This window comes from Lissotriton helveticus, chromosome 11 (genome assembly GCF_964261635.1).
Source record: "Lissotriton helveticus chromosome 11, aLisHel1.1, whole genome shotgun sequence".
Taxonomy (NCBI): Eukaryota; Metazoa; Chordata; class Amphibia; order Caudata; family Salamandridae; genus Lissotriton; species Lissotriton helveticus.
The window spans coordinates 145,015,407-145,042,582 of NC_136072.1; the positions used below are offsets into that span (position 1 = coordinate 145,015,407).

At 43.4% G+C, this 27,176-nt stretch overlaps 1 protein-coding gene across 5 annotated transcripts in view; it reads right to left on the reverse strand.

Annotated features, from left to right (window-relative positions):
- The window catches only part of BCHE (butyrylcholinesterase), a 281,504-nt gene that overhangs the window by 128,044 nt on the left and 126,284 nt on the right, over window positions 1-27,176 (reverse strand). For all 5 annotated transcript variants that reach the window (XR_013602288.1, XR_013602289.1, XR_013602287.1 and 2 more), the window contains exon 3: window positions 7,642-7,808. Coding sequence is in view for 2 of the 5 variants with exons in the window: in XM_078665706.1 (XP_078521832.1) it covers window positions 7,642-7,808 (167 nt within the window). In the remaining 3 variants the exon portion in view is untranslated. The remainder of the gene's footprint in view (window positions 1-7,641; window positions 7,809-27,176) is intronic.

Sequence of the window (27,176 nt, forward strand, 5' to 3'; positions counted from 1 at the left end):
TTCCCATGTTTGACTTATGCGTGAAAGCAGCTGGGATGTCAGAAGGGAGCCTCCCATTTACTATTAAACAGTCAACTTTATGTAGACCTTCTAGGACAAGTTTACCTCTTTTGTTGGTTTTAATTTTGACTGGAAACTGGGCCGGAGGTATATTCAAAGACTCCTCCCTGAGAATGTTTCTGAATACATCCAATCCACAGATGGATATGTTACAATTCAAATCCCCAAACATTAATACATGAGGAGGTGGAGAAGCATCCATAATTTTAGTTAAAAAGGAGAACAGTGTTTTTAAACTATCATTATAGCAACAATTTGGGGGAATATAGATGTTTATTACTACCAACGATGAATTCGGGGAATCCTCAAATACATCTTTTAAGGTTACTGCCTGGAACAACTTCCCTGGATCGAGATAGTGTGAATAGTTCCATTTTATTCTATTTGTTAATAAACATGCTATTCCTCCCTTTGCATGGCCTCTTCTAGAAGCAATAGCACCGTTTTCCAACACAAAATAATCCTTTTCAAGCGCTAATCTACCTTCCACCCATGTTTCTTGTAAACAGATTATATCTGCCCCATTGGAATCTAAAAAGCCTAATTTCTCCTTATGGTCTTTAAAGCCTGAAGTATTCCACGACATAAGCTTCAACTCTTTGTTAAAAATTTGAATGCAGTTTGTTACTGGAACCAGATGTACTTGCTAAAACTCCAGGTAACCAACTCCACTTAGACTGATCATCATTCACAGTTTGTTTAAGAGGAGGGTTTTTATATAACACTCGCCTTTCATTCCTAGATATGCATATTTTTAAGTCCTCCGATCTAGTACTAGAACAATCAGATGAAAGCAAACCTATACTGGGGGAAGATGACAGATTGGCCACAGCATTTTGATTTCTTTTTTCCCCAAAGAAAGGCACAACGTCTATACCTCTGATTTGCAATTCCTCCGCCCACTGTAAAATAAGATTAGACACTATTTTTGATTGAAATTTCACCCTTGTAGATCTCCCTATCAAAGAGTTAAGAAGATATACTACATCCAAATCAGATGTTTGAACTAATTTTAAACTCTCAATCTCTTTGAAACAAGTAAGTAAGGCAGATCTATTTAGGATCAAGTCTGTTTCAAATAAGGGAAAAAAATCAAGAAACAAAGTATCCACATGTATTTTTTCTTTAGGAGGTATGGATACAATTAAAGGAACTTCTTGGAAGGGCCTTGCTAAGGGATTAAGAGGGAAGGAAGAAGGATTAACAGAAGGAGAAAGTGCCTTAGAAACATCTTGGAGAGACCTTGATGAAGGGTTCAAATGGGAAGAGAAAGGATTACAGGATGGAGACATAGCCTTAAAAAGAAAGGGATTAGTGGAAGAAGTAAGACCTGGTCCTGTACACGCAAGTTCCACCCTAGGGGGAACAATCATATTTTCCTGAGAAACAAAAGAATGCTCAGCCTGAGGGGGAACTTCCGAAATCGGTTCCAAACTTTTATCAAATAGCAGTTTTCTCTGTCTTTTTTTAGAGATTCTTCGAATAAGTTTTCTCTTTTTTAATCTGTTCTTTTTTTGTTTTAGAGGGAGCAAATTGTCAGCTATTCCAGTATTTACTATACAAATCTCCTCATTTTTTGATTGTACGGAAAATATAGGGAAGAGAGAGGGAGTTTCCAGCTTATGATTGACTGGGGACATAGAAACTTCCTCTATTTTATCACAATTAGAAGCTACACAATTAGCCCCAGATGAAACTGCTTTAACAATTTTAAGCTCAGTTTTAAGATCAGCTGGAAGTACTGCTGGGTTCATTATTTTTTGACTATCCACAAAGAGAGGAGTTTGAACAGACTCCCGTGCAATTTGAATACCTGGAGCAATTGTTTTAGGGATCTCCAACGAAGAAACAAGCGTTGGCTGGCAATCAGACACTGCTCCATTCTTATTTTGCAAAAGAACTTGCAATATTTGAGTTACCGTGTCAAACATACACTCAGAGCCTCCCACAAATTTTTCAAGTAGGCTCAAAATTGAGGATAAAATGGTTTCCAAAGAAAATAATGAGTTAGAGATTAACTTCCCATCATTACTTGGGGACCCCTCAGCTAAATTATTCAAAATAGGACCAGAGCAAGAGGTAAAATTTAGTTGAGCAAGGGAAAAATCTAATTTATTAGACGGTGTACTACTTAATGGGCCCGCACTTGAAATGGATATAATTTCATTTGGATTTGGGATACTCCTTGATTTCCCCTGACAGGCTAACATCCTGTCCTTGTGTGCTGTTAAATCGATATCAGGTAGAGTAAAATCCCTTTCTAAAATAGGCGGATTAACTGGTAAAACTAACGAAGGACTAGTGTTCACTATAACTTTGGGAATTTCCAAAATAGGCGCTTGAAAAATAACAGAACTATCAGTTTTCAAAGCCTTATTACCCAATAATTCTGAAGTAGCGTTCGGACTTAGTTGCAACTCATGTGACATCAAAGACAAACCCCTTAATAAAGTGGGGCTAGAAGGTATCAAAAAAGATGGACTAGGAGCCACACTCAAGGTAGAAGACACATTAATAACCATATTAACGGACTCCGGAGCATTCAAATCTGGAGCCTCGCTTAGGGTCTGTGACTCTAACAAATTGTCTTTCCCTTTATCCCATAAATTAAAAAGCTGACACTGGCCTTTAAGTTGCATTGAAGACGTAATTTTGTTACGTAAAGGGTTAGATTTCGTTTTAGAACCGGATTTCCCTACTAAAACACGGCCAGAACGAAGTTTCTTAGCCGTCATGGGAACAAAATAAGATAAATTTAATCAAGTTCTCTAAAATATACAACAAACCAGTGTATAGAACAACAAAATACAAATTTAACAAAAACTAAGGGAGGGGGCCCAGCCCAGCCTACTTCAGCCTCTGACGGCCTCAGACGGTCCCGCCCTTGTCCCAGGCTTCTCCCGGCACGCTCCCGCACGCTCCCGCGTTGCGGTACCGAGTGGGAGATATATAGCTGCGCTGAGGTGGGGGAGGAGCCAGCAGGGAGAGCGGGTCAGCTGGTGTAGATGCCGAGGGTAAGGCGCTCCTGGGACAGGTAGTCCTGCGCCTCCCCTCGCTCGCAGCCCTGCTTTTACCACCGCCTCAGAAGCTCAAGCGCCAAAGCTGTAAAGCGCCGTTCAAAAGACCGCTGACGATGCGGGACCCGCGGAGCGGGTTCCGCGAGGAGTGAAGGCTGAGAGCTAAAAACAAATCAAAAGCACAACAGCACCAGGAAGAGCGAGTCCTTCGCGCTCGCAGTCCAGGACGCCTTCAGCAAGGAAAAATGAAATGAGCAACAGGTGAGCAATCCGCCAAAGGAACTGACTCGCTGGCCTTTAGCTGCGCTGAGGTGGGGGAGGAGCCAGCAGGGAGAGCGGGTCAGCTGGTGTAGATGCCGAGGGTAAGGCGCTCCTGGGACAGGTAGTCCTGCGCCTCCCCTCGCTCGCAGCCCTGCTTTTACCACCGCCTCAGAAGCTCAAGCGCCAAAGCTGTAAAGCGCCGTTCAAAAGACCGCTGACGATGCGGGACCCGCGGAGCGGGTTCCGCGAGGAGTGAAGGCTGAGAGCTAAAAACAAATCAAAAGCACAACAGCACCAGGAAGAGCGAGTCCTTCGCGCTCGCAGTCCAGGACGCCTTCAGCAAGGAAAAATGAAATGAGCAACAGGTGAGCAATCCGCCAAAGGAACTGACTCGCTGGCCTTTAGCTGCGCTGAGGTGGGGGAGGAGCCAGCAGGGAGAGCGGGTCAGCTGGTGTAGATGCCGAGGGTAAGGCGCTCCTGGGACAGGTAGTCCTGCGCCTCCCCTCGCTCGCAGCCCTGCTTTTACCACCGCCTCAGAAGCTCAAGCGCCAAAGCTGTAAAGCGCCGTTCAAAAGACCGCTGACGATGCGGGACCCGCGAAGCGGGTTCCGCGAGGAGTGAAGGCTGAGAGCTAAAAACAAATCAAAAGCACAACAGCACCAGGAAGAGCGAGTCCTTCGCGCTCGCAGTCCAGGACGCCTTCAGCAAGGAAAAATGAAATGAGCAACAGGTGAGCAATCCGCCAAAGGAACTGACTCGCTGGCCTTTAGCTGCGCTGAGGTGGGGGAGGAGCCAGCAGGGAGAGCGGGTCAGCTGGTGTAGATGCCGAGGGTAAGGCGCTCCTGGGACAGGTAGTCCTGCGCCTCCCCTCGCTCGCAGCCCTGCTTTTACCACCGCCTCAGAAGCTCAAGCGCCAAAGCTGTAAAGCGCCGTTCAAAAGACCGCTGACGATGCGGGACCCGCGGAGCGGGTTCCGCGAGGAGTGAAGGCTGAGAGCTAAAAACAAATCAAAAGCACAACAGCACCAGGAAGAGCGAGTCCTTCGCGCTCGCAGTCCAGGACGCCTTCAGCAAGGAAAAATGAAATGAGCAACAGGTGAGCAATCCGCCAAAGGAACTGACTCGCTGGCCTTTAGCTGCGCTGAGGTGGGGGAGGAGCCAGCAGGGAGAGCGGGTCAGCTGGTGTAGATGCCGAGGGTAAGGCGCTCCTGGGACAGGTAGTCCTGCGCCTCCCCTCGCTCGCAGCCCTGCTTTTACCACCGCCTCAGAAGCTCAAGCGCCAAAGCTGTAAAGCGCCGTTCAAAAGACCGCTGACGATGCGGGACCCGCGGAGCGGGTTCCGCGAGGAGTGAAGGCTGAGAGCTAAAAACAAATCAAAAGCACAACAGCACCAGGAAGAGCGAGTCCTTCGCGCTCGCAGTCCAGGACGCCTTCAGCAAGGAAAAATGAAATGAGCAACAGGTGAGCAGGTGTATTATTAGGGTTGATATTAACTGTATGAGGATAGCCATAGTGTTATTTGTCTATATCGTCATCTTTGTCCTGCAGGGTTAGAAAGCATTGTGTTGGGCAGAGGCATGTTGTTTATTTTGTTTGTGCCTGTTTAAGGTAGGAGGTATATTGGTTATTAGTGGTTGAGGAGAATGTGGGTCATGTTTTAATGATCTAAATTGTGCAGTGGATGAGTGGTGGGCAAGTGAGTGTTGTGCTGGGGTATTTGTGGTATGTGTTAGTGAAGACAGAGGATTTGGGAGTTAAGATGGTTTTGGATTTATTTTATTTGTGTAGTCATGAGGATGGGAGTGGTTATTTGTTTCTATTTTGTGATGGAATATAGTATGAAGTTGTATGTGTGTGAGATTTTGATGTGCTGATGTGTGCATTATGTCTTGTTTTTGCAGAGTAGTAAGGTGAAATATTGATGTAGTGAATTTCTGTGAAGTATTTGAATGTAAAGTACTATTGACGAGCAGAAGTTGAGTAGTAAAGGAGTGGTGATGTACACAGGAGGTGAATGTGTGTGGTGTGTGAGAGGAGATGGACAGGGCTTGTGAGTGTTTGTGCTATATTTGGTAGCATGAAGAGGTAGTATGTGTGGTGGAGTGGAGTGTAAGGATTGTTTAGTTGTGTGTTTTTGGCAGAAAGATAAAAAGGTTGCTGGTGGTTTATAAGATAGATGGTTGAGTATAGGTGTGTGGTGTTGCAAAGGAGTCTGTTAGGAGTAGGTTCGATTAGCATGAGCATACCATGAGAGAGGCTCAGTTAGTGAGTCTCACCTACATTAAAAGTCCCTACATTAAAAGTCCAAAAAAAGGATAGTCTAGCTTACCATGAGAGAGGCTCACTTAGTCCAAAAAAAGGATAGTCTAAAGTGAAAAATAATTTGGGCCTAAATGGGTGGAACCCATTTGAACTACAAACACCACATGCCCACTAATTGAAATCCTGTTCTTTGGCTGATGGTAAAGTCAAAGATTATTGAGCAATAACTGTGGTGGGTACTAATTGTATTCCCTTTCCAAAAGCACAATTGACTCTAACTGGACTAACATATTGCTCCATGCATTCACCTTAATCTTCAGGGTTTGCACATTTTGTCAGATAATACACAATATGGAGTTTGTTTGTAAGTAAGTTTCCATAGACATCATCAGACACAATAAACAAAAGACAATACATGTGAATTAATACTTAAAAATGTACAACAATGTATTTACAATCAATAAATGGCTATTAAAATAAGTACACCCCCATAAACACAGGATCCTGGGTTGCCTCAGTCAAAATAACATCCTTACATGCAGCATTATCCTGGTGGTATGTACTGTGCTTGATCTTATGAAGAAGGTATAAATTAGGAAAATGAAAAGTATGGGTTTTATTTAGTCCCCACCATGCTTTCTGAATTATAAATTTGCATTGTGCAATGATTATTTACCTGTTTTGTATTGAGGTCCACCTTATCACCCAAAATATGTGCATGCCGTTCTTCTGGATGTGATTGAATAGAACTAATTGTAATTACAGACAATCTCTCTCATGTATCTTAGTGGCTCAGGTGGGCAATTGTCTGATGTTCTCTTTAATCCACGCCCAGGTTAATTTAGAAAGAAATAAAGGTAACTCATATTTACTAGTTATTGTGATATTTAACCATTCTATGTTTGCATGCATTAGCATGTAATTGGAGCTTGTAAGGCTTTATTTGTGAATCCTTTTGATTTTGGTTTTGGTTTCACAGTTGAAATAGTGAATTCAAAGGGTGTTGGAAGGTCAAAAACTTAAAAACAGAGGTGCATTTTGTGTAATATGTTCAAACATTAAATAACACAAAGTGATAATATCATCTCAATCTGCAAATTGCATATTGTAATGCTATGAACTAATATGAACCAATATGTCAACATGCATGAGCTGATCTTGTCAAATATGTCTTCTAAAACTGTTACTCTTATTGTACTCTATCATTAAGTAGCACACTAACCTCATTCTACCTGCAAGAATGCCCTATACTCAGAGTTATGCAAGGTCAACACTCTAAACCACTTTCAGAGAACTGACTCATAGTTCACTGATTCAAATCACCAATTGTCATCAGGCTAATGGGCAAATGGACCCGGGCCTAGACATGTTCAAATGTAGCCTCTTCCCCATTCAACAGATATCGTGGCATATAAAAAGACTCAAGGATCATATTTGCTGGTTAGTTCCTGTTTTGCTGACTATTTCAAAATTATACGAACAATAGACTTTATAAGGCTAATGCTCGTTCAAAAATATGCTTTTATTTTTCCTCTTCATATGGCAACGAAACGTAACAATTTGTGGCTTCCTATAACGTTATACCTTGATGAATGCGCTAAACGTTAATTTCATTTATGCCCTACTCAGCAAGAAGTCTCAAAACCCCCTTAATTGACCTCAACGCTCCTCCATATTTCATTTTTTATCATGTTTTATTATTACTTACTTTATTGTATTTCTGATGTTGTGCCTCACTTGTCTTTCTAGAGACCACTCCAACTGTACCGATTGATGCAATGCTTTATTTGACTACCATTAATTCTATTTTGTACTACTTTTATTTATTGTATTGACACCTATTCTTGATCAATAAAATTCTTTTTTTTAACTTAAAAATATGCCACACTTAATTTTTTGCAATGTTATGAACTGGTAAAAACAGAGTGTAGCTAACTTAGAAAATGTATTTTTAGCTATGGTAAGGTACATATTATTAGGTAAATGAAAATAATATATTGCACTTCTCCAGAGTACTTAACATGTTATGCAAAAATCTATACCTGTCATTTCTTGGACTTTGGGATAGAACGTGTTCCAGAATTTGCATTGCATTGCTCGTAATTTCTGACTTGTCTTTGGTGCTTCTGTGTTTAAAATTAGATAGTGTTGTTCATCAGCAGTGAATACTGGCCATTTTCCTTCTTCTCTCAGAAGTCCGTTTGGATTTCTAAAAATCAAATATAAATTGCTTAAACTCAAAGTATTTCAGTAAAGATATTCATGTAATGCAAGGACACACAGCTTTGAAATGATAAAACACTGACATTGGTTGTATTGTATTTATATTTGTAACATTTCTAAATCACAGAAGGCATCAAAGAGCTGTGAACGGAGGAGAAAACAGTGAGCAGTGACACCCTGAAGCAGACAGAACCTCTATATATAATACAATCCCTAACTGAAGCCTAATCCACAAAAAGCTGCATTTAAACTTGCAGACGGAACAACACGTGCAAGCTCAGGCTCCTGATGTGTTCAGGAAGGGAGTTGCACACCCTGGCAGCTGACACTGTTAAAACATGTTCCCACCACCTGGCTTTCTTTCATTGTGAAACTACCACCTTATAAAGTCTAGTTGATCTCAGAGGCATTCTGGGGACGGGAAACATCCTTTACAACGCACTGCCATTACGACGCAACTTTTACAACGCATGTCATTACAACGCATTGCGCTGGGGGCGCTCAAGGATAGTGAATAGATTTAATTTACTATCCAACACCTTCCCTACTATCCACGGGGACTGGAGTTCGAATAGTAAATTAAACTATTCACTATCTAGCACCCCTTAGCGCTATGCGTTGTAACAGCATGCGTTGTAAAAACTGCGATGTAAAGGTAGGCGTTGTAAAAGTATGCGTTGTAACATCATACATCCTCTGGGGACATACCAATTCAGGGTTAAACTAAGATAACTCGACCCCTGAGAATGGAGAGCTTTATACATCAAGTAAAGCGCTTTAAAGGGCACCCAATTCTTTATCAACAGCCAGTGACGAGATGTCAATCCTTCCTTGAGTGTTTGCGTACTCCAAGGACCAAGTGTGAGGTCGCATTCTAAATGATTTTGGGCTTTTTTAATGAAAGTGTGTTAATGTTTAGATACAGAGCATTACAGTAGTCTAAGTAGGAGGTGAGGGGTGCAATGACCACTGACACACTGAGCTCTTTCTGAAGAAGAGACAGTATTTTCTTCAAGATTCTAATTATTGAAAACAAGAACTGTTCTATTGAACTGGGTGTCAAACGTCAAGGTTTTATCAAAAATCATACCCAGGTTTTTGGACGCCACTGCTGGAACCTGTGAGGTACCACAATTTCCTGCCAACAGCGGTTAGTCCATAGTGAGCTGTTCACTCCTAAACTCACAATCGCAGTTTTCTGCCTATTCATTTTGAGGCAGTTCTGTCTCGTCCACCTGCTAATCTCCCACATACAAGTCCTAAACCTGCCTGCTACCTCGTCCCAGAAACAATGATCTGGGTGTCGTCCACATAGGACGATATCTAAAAGCTGAAAGATGGTACCAGTTTCATCAGAGGGGAGACATACAAGTTAACTAGGGTAGGGCTTAGGGACCACCCTTGGAGAGCCCCTCAGGATAGCCAAAAGAGTGCTGCTCTGAAGTCTTTGCACCTAACTGTGATTGTTCTATCACACAGGAAGGGCTCTAACAACTTAAGGGCCAACTCTTTCAGCCTGCACTGCCTCAGCATTTGCACCAGCAGCGATGGAGATATGGAGTCAAGGGTGGATTACAAGTCTAGCAAAACCAGGATAGCTGCATCTCCCTGATCGACTTGCCTGCAAATAGAATCCACTGTAGCAATAAGCACCAATTCAGTGCTATGATACTTCCTGAACCTATTCGGCGAAGGGACCAGGAGTTCTGGATCAAGGAGATATTTGGACAGTTCCTGCTTTAAATGCCTCTCCAAGATCTTTGCAGGGGCAGGCAACACAGAGTATGGGCACAGGTTTTTCAGATTCCTGGAGTCTCCATCAGGCTTCTTCTTCAGAGGGATGATAACTGCCTCCATCCAGCCCTGTAGGTTCACCTCGGTTTCCAGGACCTCAGAGTAGATCTTCTCCATAGTCTCAACCATAAGGTTCCAGAACCAACTGCAGATCCCTAGGCGGGTATGGATCATCATAGAGCCTGAATTGGTAGCAACTAACAGGGGCTTGATCTTAGACGCAGGTAGCGAGGTGAACCTGGCTAAACAACTATGGTTGACCTGTTCTGAAACTGCCCCTTCTTCACCGTAGAGAGACTGAATCCCAGAATCAATGGGACCATTGTGAGTTGGCAATAAGTTCATTAATTTCACAAAAACATAATATTTACTGAAGTATTTACTATTTTCCTAATTGGATTTTATGGATAGCAACTACTTCCATATAACGGTCTTGAGAAATCTGTGAAAATGAAAACCGGTTTCACAAATACATTTTCAGGCATTCATCAAGGGCAAGGTGCTCGTAATCTTGTTGGACTCTTTGATTTTATCCATAAAATCTATAAAGAGAAAGGCATGGGCAATGGCCCGCCAAGGCTCACATTGTAAGTGATTCTTACCACGTTTGTCACCTGATTGCAAGCTAATAAATATTTCAACAAAATAATTAAAAAATGTAATTGATTGCTCACTTTAACTTTTAAATCTGATACACTACCTGTGGCTATAATATAAATAGTATTGAACATTATTAAATATGTTTTACAGATAATACATGAAGCAAACATAATTGAAATGTGACTGCTTTTCTGGTGCAATTGTATCAAACACTAAAGTGTGTGTATCAAATATATTAGCAGAATCTGAATGGCTTTGAAGTTAATTATACAGGTGGTTTCACAGCAGTTTATTTTTCACATTCACTTTTGCGATAGTTAGTGTGATAGTAAGATGTCGCTGTTGTCATTGATACCTAAGATTGACTTTGATGCTGTGAGAAATCAATAAAACAAACATTGCTTTGATTAACTGTAGCCATGCGCTCTGTAAATTTGGTATGTAAAAATTTAGAAGAAAACTGAATAAAATATTTATGGAGCACAAGAATGCAGTAATTCAATGCCAAATAGACCATAAGGAATAAAGATTCAACAAATTAATAGTTAATGGATATACTCACTAAACTTACTGACACTCTTGCCAAAATAACAGCACAGAACATGATTATTATTATTATTATTATTAATTAATTATTTTTTACCGCATGTCTACCCATAGGCATCCCAGCGTTTACGCAGCAACAGACAGCAACCTAGAGTCTTACTGCAGGTTTTGGAATAGCCATGTTTTTAGCTGTTTCCTGAATGTGAGGTGATCTGATGTAGATCTGAGCTTGGGCGGAAGGGAGTTCCATAGGGTAGAGGCATTGTAGGAAAACATGCGTCCACCTGCTCGCACTCTCTTTGTTTTAGGTACAGTGGCTTGGAAGAGGTTGGCAGATCTTAGGTTACGCATAGGTCGATGGAAAGTTAAGAGGGCATGATTTATTTTTGGGCCTGTGCCCCATAGCGTCTTGTGTGCAATGCAGAGGGATTTACCTTTTATGCGTTCTGCAATAGGCAGCCAGTGAAGTGCTTTTATTGCTGGTTTTCCCGATTGTTTTCCTGGGATTTTGTGTAGTAATCTGGCCGTGGCGTTCTGCACTACTTGGAGCTTTCTGATCGTGGAGTTAGGAGTTCCTAAGTATAGTGAGTTGCAATAATCCAGCCAGGGAAGGACCAGTGATTGAACCATAGTTCTGCGAGCGGTATCAGGGAGTAACGGCAGTATCTTTCTTAGTTGCCTTAGGATGCCGAAGCAGGTGGCTGCAACTTGTACTGCTTGATGGTCAAGTTTGAGAGACCTGTCGAGCCAGATTCCTAGGCTTTTGATCCTATCTTTGGGCGTAGGAGGGAGACCAAGACATTTTGGCCAACTTATCTTTGAATGCGCCTCTGCTTTATTTCTGAGAATCATAAGCTCCATGTTGTCCCCGTTTAGCCTGAGGAAGGATTGATCCATCCAAGTGGCCAGCTGCTGCAGGCAGGATTCTAGGTCAATATTGCTCTTTTTTGGGTGATTGAGGGCTACCACCAGTTGGGTGTCATCCGCGTATGTAACTATACTAACTCCAAAAGGAAGTACTAGCTCGGTCAGTGGTCTGAGGTACACAGTAAAAAGGGTGGGGCTTAGTGCTGATCCCTGTGGCACCCTGCAAACAAGAGGAATCTCTCTTAAGGTGTGGCTACCTTCGAACACTTGGAACGTTCTATCTGTTAAGAACGATTTGGGCCACGAGAGGGCATTTCCTCCTACTCCTACCTCATTAAGTCTGTCTAATAAGATGCCGTGGTTTACCGTACCAAAAACGGCTGTCAGGTCCAGCAGGATAACTGCTACTGTCCCACAGAGATCAAGCACTTTCCTGGATTCCTCCATTACTGTTAGGAGTGCGGTTTCCGTTCCATGGTTCGGTCGGAAGCCTGTCTGTGTGTTATGTAGAATTTCCTGCGATTCCAGGTAGTTGGACAGTGATCTATTAACATGTTTTCCAGTATTTTACTGACTAATGGTAGTTCCCCCAGTTTTCTGGGTTCAAGTTAGGTTTTTTTATAAGTGCTTTTACCATCGCGTGTTTCCATCTTATCTGAACTATCGCGGTGGTAAGGGAAAGATTGAGCATTGCCAGGAGCACTGGGAGGATTGTTTTCTTGACTTTCCCCAGCAAGTGCGCGGGCGCTGGGTCGCAAGGAGATCCTGATTTGACTTTCATAAAAAGTTTACCAAGGGAGTTTAAGTCCAAGATCTGTATGTTGGCCACTGCAGCAGAAGCGTAAAGGTGAAATGTACCTTTGTACCAAATCTACCTCTGAAAACAGGATTGAAATAATTTCCAATGATGTAATCAGCCACTTCCATGCGTCCGTCGGCCGGCGGCCATCTGACGTCACGGTTGGTGTGTGCAGAGGACGGCCGGGTCCATCCAAACAGCGCACTCGTAGAATTTCTCAGCACCCGGGAAGAATTACGGCCGCAGCGAAGTAGTTAAGTATTTACGTACATGTAACAAAACAATAGGGCACAAACAACATAATTAAGCTAAACATATATCATAAGAGATGGAAAACAATATGCCTGAATGTGATCACAAAGGCAGCTGATAAATGTAGAAACATATGCCCACATGCATCAAAGTCAATTGCATTCGCAAACGGTGCGAATCACAATTTTTGGCCGTTTGCGAATGCAATTGACTAATTTGGAATGCATCATGCATTTGGCAATTTTAGGAATCGCAACCATGTTGCGATTTCTAAAATTGCGATTGCTTTTTAGAAATCGCAATTTCAGATTTCTGAAATGCAATTCATGATCATTTTTTAATTGCGAATTCGCAATTTGGAAGTGGTAAAATAGCATGAAGTTGAACTTCATGCTAATTTACCGAAAACTTTTAAATATGTACAAATTGCATTTTTGAAAGTTTTAATTTACACACACATGCCCTTGGGGCATGTGTGTGTGTAAATTGCATTTAAAGTTACATTTCAGGGGTGCAGGGAGGTGTTCTTTGCCCCCCCTGCACCCTTGAAATTGCATTCACATTTTGCGAATCGCAATTTGAAATTCACAAAATGTGAATGCCTTCCCATTCATTCCTATGGGCCTTTTGGCCCATAGGAATCAATGGGAAGGGTTTTCCTTAATTGCGATTCGCAAATTGTGAATCGCAATTAAGGAAAAATACCGAATCGCAAAAATAAATGCGAATTGTTCATGCATTGCAGTTTGCGATTTCTAAATTTCGATTCCTTAATTTTTGCAATTTAGGAATCGCAAACGGGTGCAATGATGCATGTGGCCGATAGTCCTAATAATATAGACTACATAAAAAAGCCCAAAGACTAACAGTTTATTTAGATCTTGGTGAAAAGAATATATTGTTGCAAATATGACAGATATTCCGTCTGCAGTATTACAATCTCCATAGAGTATAATGGAATCATAATACGCGGATGTGATCTCTGTCATTCTCCCTACACTGCTCATATCATCCATATATGTAGTCATATATCTCAACCTCTCTTTCTATTTCCTTTCTCAGAGTTGCATTCTCCCTACGCTGGTCACATACAGACCTTTCATACAATGTGACAATTCTGCACTCTGTACTGTGATCAATTCATTAATTTGATATATCTTTAATCCAGAGTCTTTATGTAAAGCAGCATTTTATCTTCTGGCTTGGTCATACTATAACAAAATGTTTAAATGAATAGACCCATCACTCAGAGTTACATTTACAACAAAAAGAAACGGAAGTGGGAGATAAGTTTGCACAGTTGTAAGTGAAAATCTGTGTGTGGTGAATATAACACTGTGGGACTGGAGTGACTACATTGAAGAATACACAGTAGACATTATGTTATGAGGATGATTCACTTTTGATATATATTGATGATTTGGAAGGCAACATGCTTAAAACTAACCAAGTATGTACTGTACATTGGGAGGGCACACCTTCCCTACCATTAAGGGTGGAGACATCACAATTCAAATACTGGTGACTCTGGAAACCCACTCTCCAGATGCATTCTATGAGGCCAACCACGAACCCAAACTCAAAAGCCTAGAACAGGAGTCAAACATTGGCTCTTGTTACCAATTTCCCTCTTGGGTAAAGCGGCAATTCTCAAAATGGTGGCACTTCCAAAATATTTATATATTCTTCAAACAAACCCATTCATGATGCAGGAGGGATTCTTTGTCAGGCTAGACACACAAGTCCGGACTTTGCTTTGGGTGGGGGGACAACCCCAGATAGCTCTATGAGGTATCGAACATTCAAAGTATGAGGGCGGTATTGCCCTGCCAAATGTACATAAATATTATGGGGCCACACAAGTAAGTGTGATGAATGACTGGGCAAACACGGACTGGGGGACCCAGCGTATAAACATGACAGGGCATGAATGGGAGGAAAGGCATCTTACATCTTACATCAACTGTATGGAGGAAAAATGGCACCTATAATGTGTCCAGCAATGCAGACAGTAGTGCATATATGAAAAACCATAACCAAGGAAATGGACTGGCTTCACTGACCGACTCCCAAAGAACCTATTAAGAAATATAAGGCTGCAATCGTACTGGCACAATCGGTGTTTTATGAGGAAAAAATCAGAATAGCAGCTAATGCCCCGAGGGAAATATTTCGGATCGCTAAATCCCTGATTAGTACCCCAGCCATTCTGCCCGACCCCAGTAAAGCTCAAAGCCGCTGTGATAGGCAGGCAGAGTATTTCTTCCAAAAAATTCAATCTATCTCCCTCTCCTTCAATTCCAACGAACAGCATTCCCTGGAGATACACCATATCCCCACAGATTCCCTCTGCCAATTAGCGGAATTCCCGCTGCTGAATGTAGACTCCCTCAAGGTACTGATGCTTAAAGTAACATCAGCATCCCCCACCGATCCCGCCCCCCCGCGCCACCTGCTAAAGGTCGTAGATTCCATCACACTAACTATGCTAAATATCATGAACACCTCAATCACCACAGGAATCGTCCCGAAGGTCTGGAAGTGTGCTCAAGTGAGGGCCCTCTTGAAGAAACCTAACCTCGACCCTGCAAACATGGCCAACTATCGCCCTATTTCCCTCCTCCCCTGGATAAGTAAGCTACTTGAGAGGCACATAAATTCCATCTTGATGCAATATTTGGAAACTAACCACCTACTCCATGACTCTCAAGCAGGCTTCTGCCCAAAACTGGGGACAGAGGCTGCCCTGCTGTCTGTAACAGAGCTAGCTCGTAAGCACATGGATCAAGGCGGCACTACAGCAATTATGCTGTTAGAGCTGAGTGCTGCCTTTGATACCGTGAACCATAACATCCTAATCTCTCGCCTAAAACACCTTGGCATGGCAGGGCAAGCCATTACGTGGCTAAGGTACTTTTTAGAGGACCGGATGTTTCAGGTGACGGAGGGAGCCACACATTCTAAAATCTGGCCACTCAATCAGGGAGTGCCCCAGGGCTCCTCCTTGAGTCCCACACTCTTCAACGTATACATGGAGCCTCTGGCAGAGATTGTACATGCTTATGGCTTTGAAATCATAACCTACGCTGACGACACCCAACTAGTAGTGGCCATGAATCAGCCAGAAGGCACTTCCCACAACCTGGGCAGCTGTTTAGAAGCAGTAACAAAATGGATGGCCCTGTCCCACCTAAAGTTGAACGGGGACAAAACGGAGCTAATGTTCCTGGGCAGACAGCACCAAAACCCAACATTGACTGGCCACTCTGCATGGGTACCCCCCCCCCGAGCCAAAAGAACAGATTAAAAGCCTAGGCATATGGCTGGATGATGCCTTGAGCTTTAATCAGCAAGCCACCAAACTCTCCGCCACCTGTTTTGGGCTGATGAGAATGCTTCGGAAAGTTCTTCCTCTCCTCCCTTTTCAAGCTCGAAGGATAATGGTCCAGGCCATTATCCTATCCCGCCTTGACTATGGAAACACGCTGTACCTAGGTGCCCCTGCCAGCACGACAAAAAAACTTCAAGTAACCCAGAACACGGCCGCACGTCTGCTTCTCGGACTGCCCCGAAGACACTCGGGCGTCACCGCCTTAAAAAAATTACACTGGCTGCCTATTCAGGCCAGGGTAAAATTCAAGGCGATGTGCATAACACACAAAGCCATGTGGCAAAAAGCCCCCGCAATGATCTGTTCCCTAGTCACTCCATACTACCCACGGAGATCACTGCGCTCAAGCTCAACCTTTCTGGCCTCAACCAAGAAAATCAAACGTGCTAGGTGGGGTGGCCGCTCCTTCTCATGGAACGCGGCCGTTGTCTGGAATTCCCTGCCGCTCACAATGCGCAGCGAACCTGACCTTTAAAAATTCCGCAAGAGCCTGAAAACACTCCTCTTCCACTAGGTGCTAGCTGGTGGCATTCGGCCCCACCCGTCCACAGCGCTACGAGGCCTCCGGGTAGTAACGCGCTTTACAAAACCCAATTTCATTTCATTTCATTCATTTCATTTCAAACTGCCACTATGGGAGGGTTCCAGGCTTCAGCTGGTGATGGTGCTGCATGGGTTTCCGGGGTTGGGATGCAATTGGTTTATCTAACTTGGAGGATATCTGGAAATCCAACGGACTGGTCCCCTTCTTTCATTTAAAAAATGATACCAGCTGACAGTCAACCACTGGCTAAATTACACTAGACTATGCCATGTCCTTAAGGAGTGTGTGTCACTAGAAGAGGAAACAGAAGAAGTCTGTTTTATGGAACTTTGGGCCTGATTCCGAGGGCAGGGTCTTCCAACTGCCGCACTCGCAGTGGCACAGCATTGGCGTTCCACCATCTGCCAGAATAAGAATGTAATCATCATACCGGTGGTGGGCAGCCGGCTGCACCAGGGAACCACTGTTCCCTTGCATTGCCACAGCGGATGGGCAATGCAATGTGCTGAGTGGGACTGGCTCAGTCTTTTTGTGGTATATCCATAAGTGTGGGTTGGGGGTCCAAGATTCGGTATATGGGTGCGATTTTGTTGTCGAAGAAGGCAGTGAGCTTGTTGCACAGCTCCAGTGAGAGTGTGATGTAATGTTTACTGGCAAAAGAAACAATTGAAGGACGGAATGCTGGACAATGCAAACATTCACCCCCAGTCACAGGGATATGGGTTAAATCCATCATTCTTTTGCTCATCTTACTACCCCAGTTTGGACCCAGCTATATGCAAATCAGTCTTGACCCTGTTCCTTGTGGGAACAGTCCAGCCCTAACTGCCAAGCCAGGTCCTCCCTGGACCGGAAGCAATTGTTGTTTCTTTTGCATATGTCGCCCTAAGTGGGAAGGGTATGCCCAGGCGTGGTCCCTTGCTCACTACACCACTGGATTCATGCTTGCCTGGCTGATGTAGGACGATGCCGTGAAACTGGTCCCAGGAAGCTTGTTTCGGTCCAGGGAGGACCTGGCTTGGCAGTTCGGGCTGGACTGTTCCCACAAGGAACAGGGTCAAGACTGATTTGCATATGGCTGGGTCTAAACTGGGTTTTTGTGGTGAGCAAAAGAATGATGGATTAAACCCAGATCCTTGTGTCTGGGGGTGAATGTTTGCATTGTCCAGCATTCGGTCAATTGCTTCCCTTGCATATGTCACCCTAAGTGGGAAGGGTATGCCCAGACGTGGGTCCCATGTTCACTACACCACTGGATTCAAGCTAGCCTTCCTGTACAAACTACTATGCCTAGACACAATGCAAAGCTTTCCCCACTTTGTATGCTGGCTGCACAGTGCAGCCCACACGCAAAGTAGGAAACACAAGGAGAAATGAAAACACTTCTCCTTTAAACGCCTGCCTTTCAGCCTCATTGATTTTTGGCGCTAAACCCTTTCTATCAATATTACTGAATAGGATTTAACGTCAAAAACCTTGGGTGATTGCATGGGATCGCACATGTACCACCCCATTGACACCTTACCTACAAACCAAAGCTAATAACAATTAGCATTGGTTTGTAATTTCCAAAAGAGGTTTACCGTTGGGTTTGCACTGAAAAAGTAATGCTCACCCAATGCTAAACATTTGAGAATCTGGCCTTGTTACATCAATAAAATAAAGAAAAAGCTTCAAAAACTTCCTAAATCAATTTTGGAACTTTGTCCAAAACCTATGTTTAACTGAGACTAATCCTAACTTTACTACTACTAAATGCTCTTTGTGAATACCAAAAGTTGTAAAGTGAGGATTTTGTCTCAGATTACTTTTGTGAATCGGCCACTTAAACCTTTCAAAAATAATATAAAGGAATATGTTTTAGTGTGGCCAACAAGCAGAAATCTATGACTAAGCACAATTCTTTGTACTAAAATCAACACAAATATAGGCACTTTAACATATTGGTTGAAATAAACTAAATATGCTATATAACTAAACAATGACTGCCAAATACTAGATAACACAGCACATTATGATTACATGTATTAAACCAAATATATACTTTATGTCAGATAATCAGCATACACTTATGATATGTAATTATTTACATGTAAATTACATTTACAGTATTGCGTAAGCAAATGGGAAAAATAATGAAGACATATCACCCCTAAAGAGTTTTATAACTCTAAATGTTGATGTATCTTTTCATGTGGCAGGGAAATCTACATTAAGGAGTCATGAAGATTGTGATGTTCCATTGAAATAGCTTTCACATTGAAAGCAATGAAGAACAGTCTCAAGAAAAGTTAGCTACTCACCATATTTTTGCCATGTCTCAAGAACTGTAGAAAAATAGATGGAAGAAGAGAATCTCAGACTAACATGGGGTGGAAGTAATGTAGACGTATATGACAGAGAGATACGTGATCCAGGGAAAACGGGGGACAAACTCAACACAAGGAGGAATATGGACAGTAAGTCTAGACAATGAGTTGGAGACATCAGCACATTGTGGGGCATATTTGCAAGCCCCTAGCGCCACCAGAGCTTCACTTATTTTGACGCTCTGGTGGTGCTCTATGCTAGCTGATATGTACCAGGCAACGCTAGGCCACTTTGTATATCTTTACACAATCTTGTAATTATGGCCCTCTGCAACACAGTTTTCTGTGCCAAAGGGGTATGCAATGGGTGTTGCTGTGGGCGTTCCCAGCAACACCCATGGCTTTTTGACACTGCTCCAGATTTACAAGGATCTGTAAATCTGAGGCAGAGCCAAAAAGTATCGCCTTTCAAATGGGGGCTTTAAAGTGGTGCAAAGAGGAGAAATACTTGTATTTCTCCTCTATTTTTGCTCTTTCTATCTGTCCTGCATTCTGCAGTTTAATGATGTTGTCTTGGTTGAGGATGTTGTCATTTCTTGTTGAGCAGTAAGCTGGGTGGAATAGAGTTGTGGTTTGTTCCCATTTTTGTGGTTTTTCACATGGTGAAGGTATGCTCTTGTCCCTGTATCTTACAGGGGAGGGATTCAGTTGTGGACTGTGAGCGCTGGCACCAATACAAAGAGAATCAGAAAAGGGTGACTCCCAAACCATCCATCAAATTTCTCTTTAAGAGAAGAAACCAAAATATTGTTTCTTCTGTTGCCTTTGATTTGATTTTTAGTAATTTTCCATATAATAAATGAGTAATCCTCTTTCTTAAATCATAGCATTTTGTCTTTGCTTTTTTTATAAAAGATTTTTAAGGTAACATAGTATTCACTTACGGACATAATGACATAGGACAAGACTTGTGCAAAGCAAAAATTACATGACAACACTTCTTGAATACATGCAAAGGCTTCATCGGGACAAGACTTATACAAAGCAAAAATTGCATGACAACTTCTTAAATACATGTAAGAATTAATCCAAAAACATACAACAAAACACATGGAGTTGCATGTCTAGTGTCCTACATTATATTATTATTGGGACCTTTGCCGCTTCAGTCCTCTTATATGTAGTGCAATACAATGCTACTTGGCCCTATAGTGGTGGGAGTCAGAGACTGATTTTGATAACAGGATGAGGTCCTAGATTCCATCTCTTATAGTGCACAGCTTTGTGCGCAGAATGATCCAGTTCAGGGTAGCTCTTGGCACCGTTTGTGATTGTGCCAATGTGTTTCGGCCTTCAGGATGGGCCTGTGGTGTATTTCAGGCAAGGTCTTCTTCAGGGCTGTTTATGGGCATGTGTGGTTGTTAAGAAAAACGGTTACCGTCCATTGTATGTCCTTGTATTTCCTAACTTAAAACTGTGTGGACTGATTTCCACATGTTTTGTGACATTATCAAGGGTTGTGCCATTGGGCCAGCTGTTTCATAAATGTCTTATTGGGAGCGTCTGATTGGTTTCTTGTTGCAGACTCCTGTTTTACCGTGGGGTCCTGCGTGAAGGTTGGAACTGAAACAGAAGAGGGCATTATTCTGTAGGATGTGTAAACACATGATCTTATGGGTTGTTCTACGCAAAAGAGCAGAGGACCCTACCTTGGTGCATATTTGGCAGAGGCCATTCAACTGTTCTGATCTGCAGTCCTGCCCGACACGTACACCTTTAATTTTTCTGGCATTGAGTGCACGTTCGGGCCCTATTCTTGGCTTGTGGGTTACATGCTGGGAAAAGGTCCATGGGTAACGTACAGCGTGGTTATTGAAAGGCAGTGGAATGTTTCTCATTGATGGAAGCATTACTGTCTCCTAATGGTTGGTGATGAGTTTGTTCTCCAGGGCATGCATTATTTATATGGCAGGTGAAATAAGCCTTCCTGTTGGCTTTGTGGCCTGGTTCATGCCATCATATTCCAGGCCTGATTGAAAAGGGACCATAGTTCTGCATTATTCCACTATTATGGGAAGTGAGGGGCATGCAGTGCAGATGGTGGGAGTCTTGACATGCCATTTGGTTCGCTGCTTTGTCTGGGTGTTTCGCATTTTTCGTAGCACAGGATGGCGGCTGTCTTCATGCAAGTGCCTTTTGCCTTAATACGGGACACTAACTTGCCTAGGTCGTGTAATCAAAATTGAAGCATGATTAAAAATGGGGCAGTCATTCTGCATTATTCCACTGTCACGTGGAGTGAAGGGCATGCAATGCTGGTGGTGGGGGGTCTTGGCCTGCCATTTGATTTGCGGGTATTACTGGTTCCTTCACATGTTGTGTGGCATGGGGCGGTGTCTGTCTGCATGCGTGAGCCTTTTACTTCAATACCTTGTCCTGCGGGGCATTCTGCAGTGAAAGTGGAGTTGAAGGGGTGGGGCAATCTATGTGCTGGATTTGCCTGTCCTTCCTGCTTAATGGCTGCTGTGCCTGACTTCCTTACTTTGATGAACTTCCTGACCTTAGATTTTGAAGGTTTACAACTTTATTGGGCAATTTGATCATGATTGCACAGTGGCCAGGAAACCTACTCATGGCATTTTATTTCCAGCCTAGTGGCAGCACACATAGGCTGCTCGCTCTGCGTGACTGCTGTAGTAGAGTGTGGGAGAGAAGCCACACCCACTCTCCTCCCATATCGTTCATTGGCTTGTGTCATTTTCTTTCGTAAATGCTTGCTTTAAAATTCGGTAATAGGCTTGTTAGTCCCTCCTTAGTACAGCCTTGTCTTCATTTGTACCTTCCCATGGCGACTGACCCTTTTATTTCAGTTGTTACACTGGACCTGTTACGTCTGTAAGTAAAATTTACTATATTGAGTTTATCTTACTGATGGCCGGACATGCACTGCTTCAGCTGAAACCACTTGTGTTTTTTTAACCAGCATGGCTGCCCCTGTAACACGGGCTTCCTAGTTTCAATCACTTTCACCCGACATTATCTTGTGTATGTTTCAACCCCCAAGTAAAATGGATTTAGAAATGCTTAGTGAATTAAGTCATGTGAATTCCAGGTAGCGCATAATCCTCTGCTAATGGTCATTGCTGACAATAGCACATCTGTGTTACATGTCATCTGTGCTAAAGCAACCTGATGGGTTGTTTTCAAAAGCCTGTTTTATTAACAACAACACCACCATGAGTACCACCACCATCAATACCACCACCTCCACCAATACCACCAATACTACCACCACCAATCCCACAACACCACCAATACCACCACCACCGTCAATACCGCCACCGCCACCTTCACCAATACCACTACCAATACTACCACCAACACCACCACCAACACCAGCAATACCACTATCACCACCAACACCAATACCACCACCACCAACAATACCACCACCACCACTAATAACACAACCAATACCACAACCACCACCAATACCACCACCACGATACCAACACCACCAATACCAACACCACCACCACAATACCACCAAATCCACCACCACCAACAATACCACCACCACCACTAATAACACAACCAATACCACCACCACCACCACCAATACCACCACCACGATACCACCACCACCAATACCAATACCACCACCACCACCAATATCACCACCACCTATACCACCACTACCAATACCAGCAATACCACCACCACCAATACCACCACCACCACCACTGATACCACTACCACCAATACCACCACCAATACCACCACCACCACGTCCACCACCACCAATAACACCACCAATATCCCCACCAGTACCACCACCACCAATACCCCCAACACCACCACCACAACCACCACCACAAACACCACCACCAATACCACCACCACCAATACCACCACCACCACCGCCAATACCACCACCACCACCACCAGCACCACCACCACTAATATCACCACCACCAATAACACCACCACCACCACCAATATCACCATCACCAATATCACCACCACCAATACCAGCACCACCAACACCATCACCAATACCACCACCATCAATACCACCACCAATACCACCACCACCATTCGAGTACCACCCCCACCAATACCAATACCACTGCCAATACCAGTAACACCACCAATACCATCAATAAACCACTGTTACCACCACCAGCATTAATACTACCACCACCACCAATACCACCACCATCAACAATACCAATACCACCACTAGAAATACCACCAATACCACGACAAATACCACCATCATCACCACCAATACTGCCACCAATACCACCACTAATACCGCCACCAACACCACTATCACCACCAATACCACCAATACTCCAACCACCAATACTACCACCACCAATACCACCACCACCACTACCACCACCAACACCATGACCACCAATTCCACCACCACCACCACTACTACCACCACCACCAATACCACCAATGCCACCACCAATACCACCGCCACCAATAACACCACCACCACCAATATCACCACCACTAGTAACACCACCACCACCACCAATACCACCACCAATATCACCACCACCAATACCAGCACAACCAACACCATCACCAATACCACCACCATCAATACCACCACCAAAACCAACACCACCACCAATACCACCACCACCTATCCAGTACCACCACCACCAATACCATTGTCAATACCAGTACCACCATCAATACCACCACCACCACCAATACCACCAATAAACCACCATTACCACCACCGGCATTAATACTACCACCACCACCAATACCACCACCATCACCAATACCACCCCACCACTAGAAATACCACCACTACCACAACAAATACCACCATCATCACCACCAATACTGCCACCAATTCCACCACTAGTACCGCCACCAATACCACTATCACCCCTAATACCACCAAATCCCCAACCACCAATACCACCACCACCAACACCACCACCACCACTACCACCACCAACAGCACCACCACCAATACCACCACCACCACTACTCCCACCACCACCAATACCATCACCACCAATACTACCAATGCCACCACCAATACCAACACCACTAATGCCACCACCAATACCACCACTACCACCACCAGTACTACCACCACTAGTACTAATACCAATACCACCACCAATACCAATACCACTACCAATACCAATATCATCACCAGTACCATCAGCACCAATACCACCACGGCCAATACCACCACCACCAATACCACCACCACCAATACCACCACCCCACCAATACTACCAACACTACCAATACCACCACCACCAATACCAATACCACCACAACCAATACCACCACCACCAACAACAATGCCACCACCAATAATATCAGTACCACCACCAATACCAGTACCACCACCACCAATACCACCAGCAATACCAATACCACCACCACCAATACCAATACCAATACCACCACCACCAATACCATCACCACCACTACCACCACCTCCACCAATACCAGCACCACCAATACCACCACCACCAATACCAAAACCACCAATACCAACACCTCAGCACCTCTGGCTTACTAATAATAGCAGGGACACTGTACGAGGCCGGAGCTGCAGCCGAGACCATCCAGCCTCCCTCCAACCCTGCCATAAAGCACAGCCCACCCTGCACCAGGAGGTGAAGTTAGGGCCCTACTACAGCTGGAGTGTTTTTTTATTAGGCCAAAGATAGCAATGACATTACGCAATGCCTCACTGCACACTCAAATCACGGACAGGGAAGGAAATAGCCCCCTACCATTCTTCCTCTTACACATCTTCTTCACTGCACTATTTCTCACTACTATAAAGATGTCACAGGCCGGTCTCTTCCTCTGATATTTACAATCTAACAAGCAGTCGAGAAGGCCCTTTATTGCAATGCAACAAGTCTTGCATTTGTGAGAGTTTAAGCTAATACTATTGTAAATGACAATGCCTTTTATTTATGTTTTAAAACCCAAAACATAAATAAAAAGGCATTGTCATTTACAATGCCAATAGCTCAAACCCGCGTGAATGTGAGACCTATTGCATTGCAAATGCTTGTTTTATTTATTGGGAGCCTTAACTTTATTAATCCTTGTAAGTGACATCGTTGTTATAATACAGTTTAGGTCCCTGCAGGGGTTTTGCGTCACATGGCTTGATGGTATTGGCCGCCTCTGAGTCATTTGTGGCGGACATTGAACACTAAGTTAAATTTGGTTGAGTTTGTGCAGTGTACATTATCATGGCCTGAGTTAAAGCTATTTTACATGCTCCTTTTTTGAGCAGGTGATCATTTTGCATTTAAAAAACTGTTCTTTATTATAGCCTCTAGTATGGACATAAGTTTATCACAGTATGCATACATCATGCTCAGTATCTCTATTTGAATGTCAATTTGCGCTGAGCGATAGTCCATGGCATCAACCATAGTTCTAAGCATGGAGTGTATGACTCCATTTGTCTGGGCAGTTTTACCCTTTTGCAGCATTACCTGGTTGAGGTTCCCTGGCCAAGGATTGAGTTTTCTCTGGAGTGGCCTCTTGTTCATTTTCGCTGGTGTAAGAAACTAGCATCTCATCCCGCTCTTCCTGTGCTAAGGAGGAGAGCTCTATGCGCTCCGTTGGATCGTGGAGCGTTATCTGCTTTCTGGCTTCTTGGCCTGTGTCTTTTCCACTCGTCGAAATAAATGTACCTCTGCACTCCCCAAAAATGTTATCACTATTGTCAATAGTGTAACACATTTACATTTCATGAACAATGTGATTGCTCATAGGAAACAGACCAATCAGATGAACGTCTGCAAACTCCCATTTAATATCAAGTGCTAATGTTTCATTAAAATTATAGAAACACAATGGTCAAATTGCAATCCCAAATACAAACAAATATTATTTTACAAAAAGCTTGATATCACTAGTTGATCCACCAATGTCATGTTCATAAAGCTTCCCTGTTGGCAACAATGGAAACAGCTGACACGTGTTTTGTTACGATTGTAACTTCTTCAAGGTTAATTGTATAAAGGAAATTATGGACCAAACGATTTGGATTGTCCAAAATGCCAGTATTTTACTGTCTGAGAAACAGCCCTGGGAGAATATATAAATGTGTGCAAATCTCTGGTGAATCGCGATGGGAAGGAAGAGTCAGTTTATTCTCCCATAACTGAAATGTAGCCTCTGGAAGTATCCCCAATAGGTGAAAGGTTCTCCAATGGGGAAAGCCAATTTTAGACAAGGATAAATTTGTCTATAGCCCTCCCACCGTAGATGCGTATTCTCTATTTTATGTGTGTCTCTCACATAGATTTGATGGCGAGTATTGGGGCCTTGTGTCCCTCTGCATGCTTGTGGACACAATGCCATGTTGAGGCTACGACGCCGTGTACAGAGCAGCCTATCATAGACTGCATCTTCTTATCACTGACAAGACCATTACAGGAACGCGACTGTGTCTTTTCATGCTCATCATCGAATCCAAGTGGGAGACATACATAAAATAGAGAATACTCATCTACGGTGGGAGGACTATAGACAAATGTATCCATGTCTAAAATTGTCTTTCCCCATTGGGGAACCTTTCACCTATTGGGGATGGTGTTGCTTGACATGTTCAATTGAAACAAAGCAATTATCTTTGTATCCTCGAAGTGGGGGCAAAATCACAGTTTGGGTATCCAGAAGATCAAGCACTGGAACTGGACCTCGGTAGGAGGGACCAAATTCTTTCTTGATCACCACCTTTTCACGAACCAGATCACCAACTTTAGGGAGCCAGATAGAAACAGGAATCTAAAGTGCTGTATCCGTTGTGACAGTAGAAGACAAATGACTGTTAGCCAGAGCATCACAACAATTTTTGTTGATCCTGTAAGACAGCACAGTAGTTATGTACTTCAAAGGTTGCAGCTGCTGCCACAGCATCTAGACCATCAAGGTCTCTAAAATAATGCATCTTGATGCCAAAAAGCATTTCAAACAGGGTCCGCCCACCAAGGGATCTTTTAGGGAGGTTATTAAAGAGCTTGTTGAACCCCATAAAAATGAGATAACCAACCACGACCTGCACCTAATACCCTTGTTTTTAAAGACTGCTTTAAGTCACGGTTCATCCACTCCACAACAGAATTGCCCTCAGCCTTATATGGCAACAAGAAATGCACCTGCACCCCCAAGGACGTAATTGAATCACAGCACGCCTTAGAGGTGAAAGTCGGACCCTGGTCTGAATG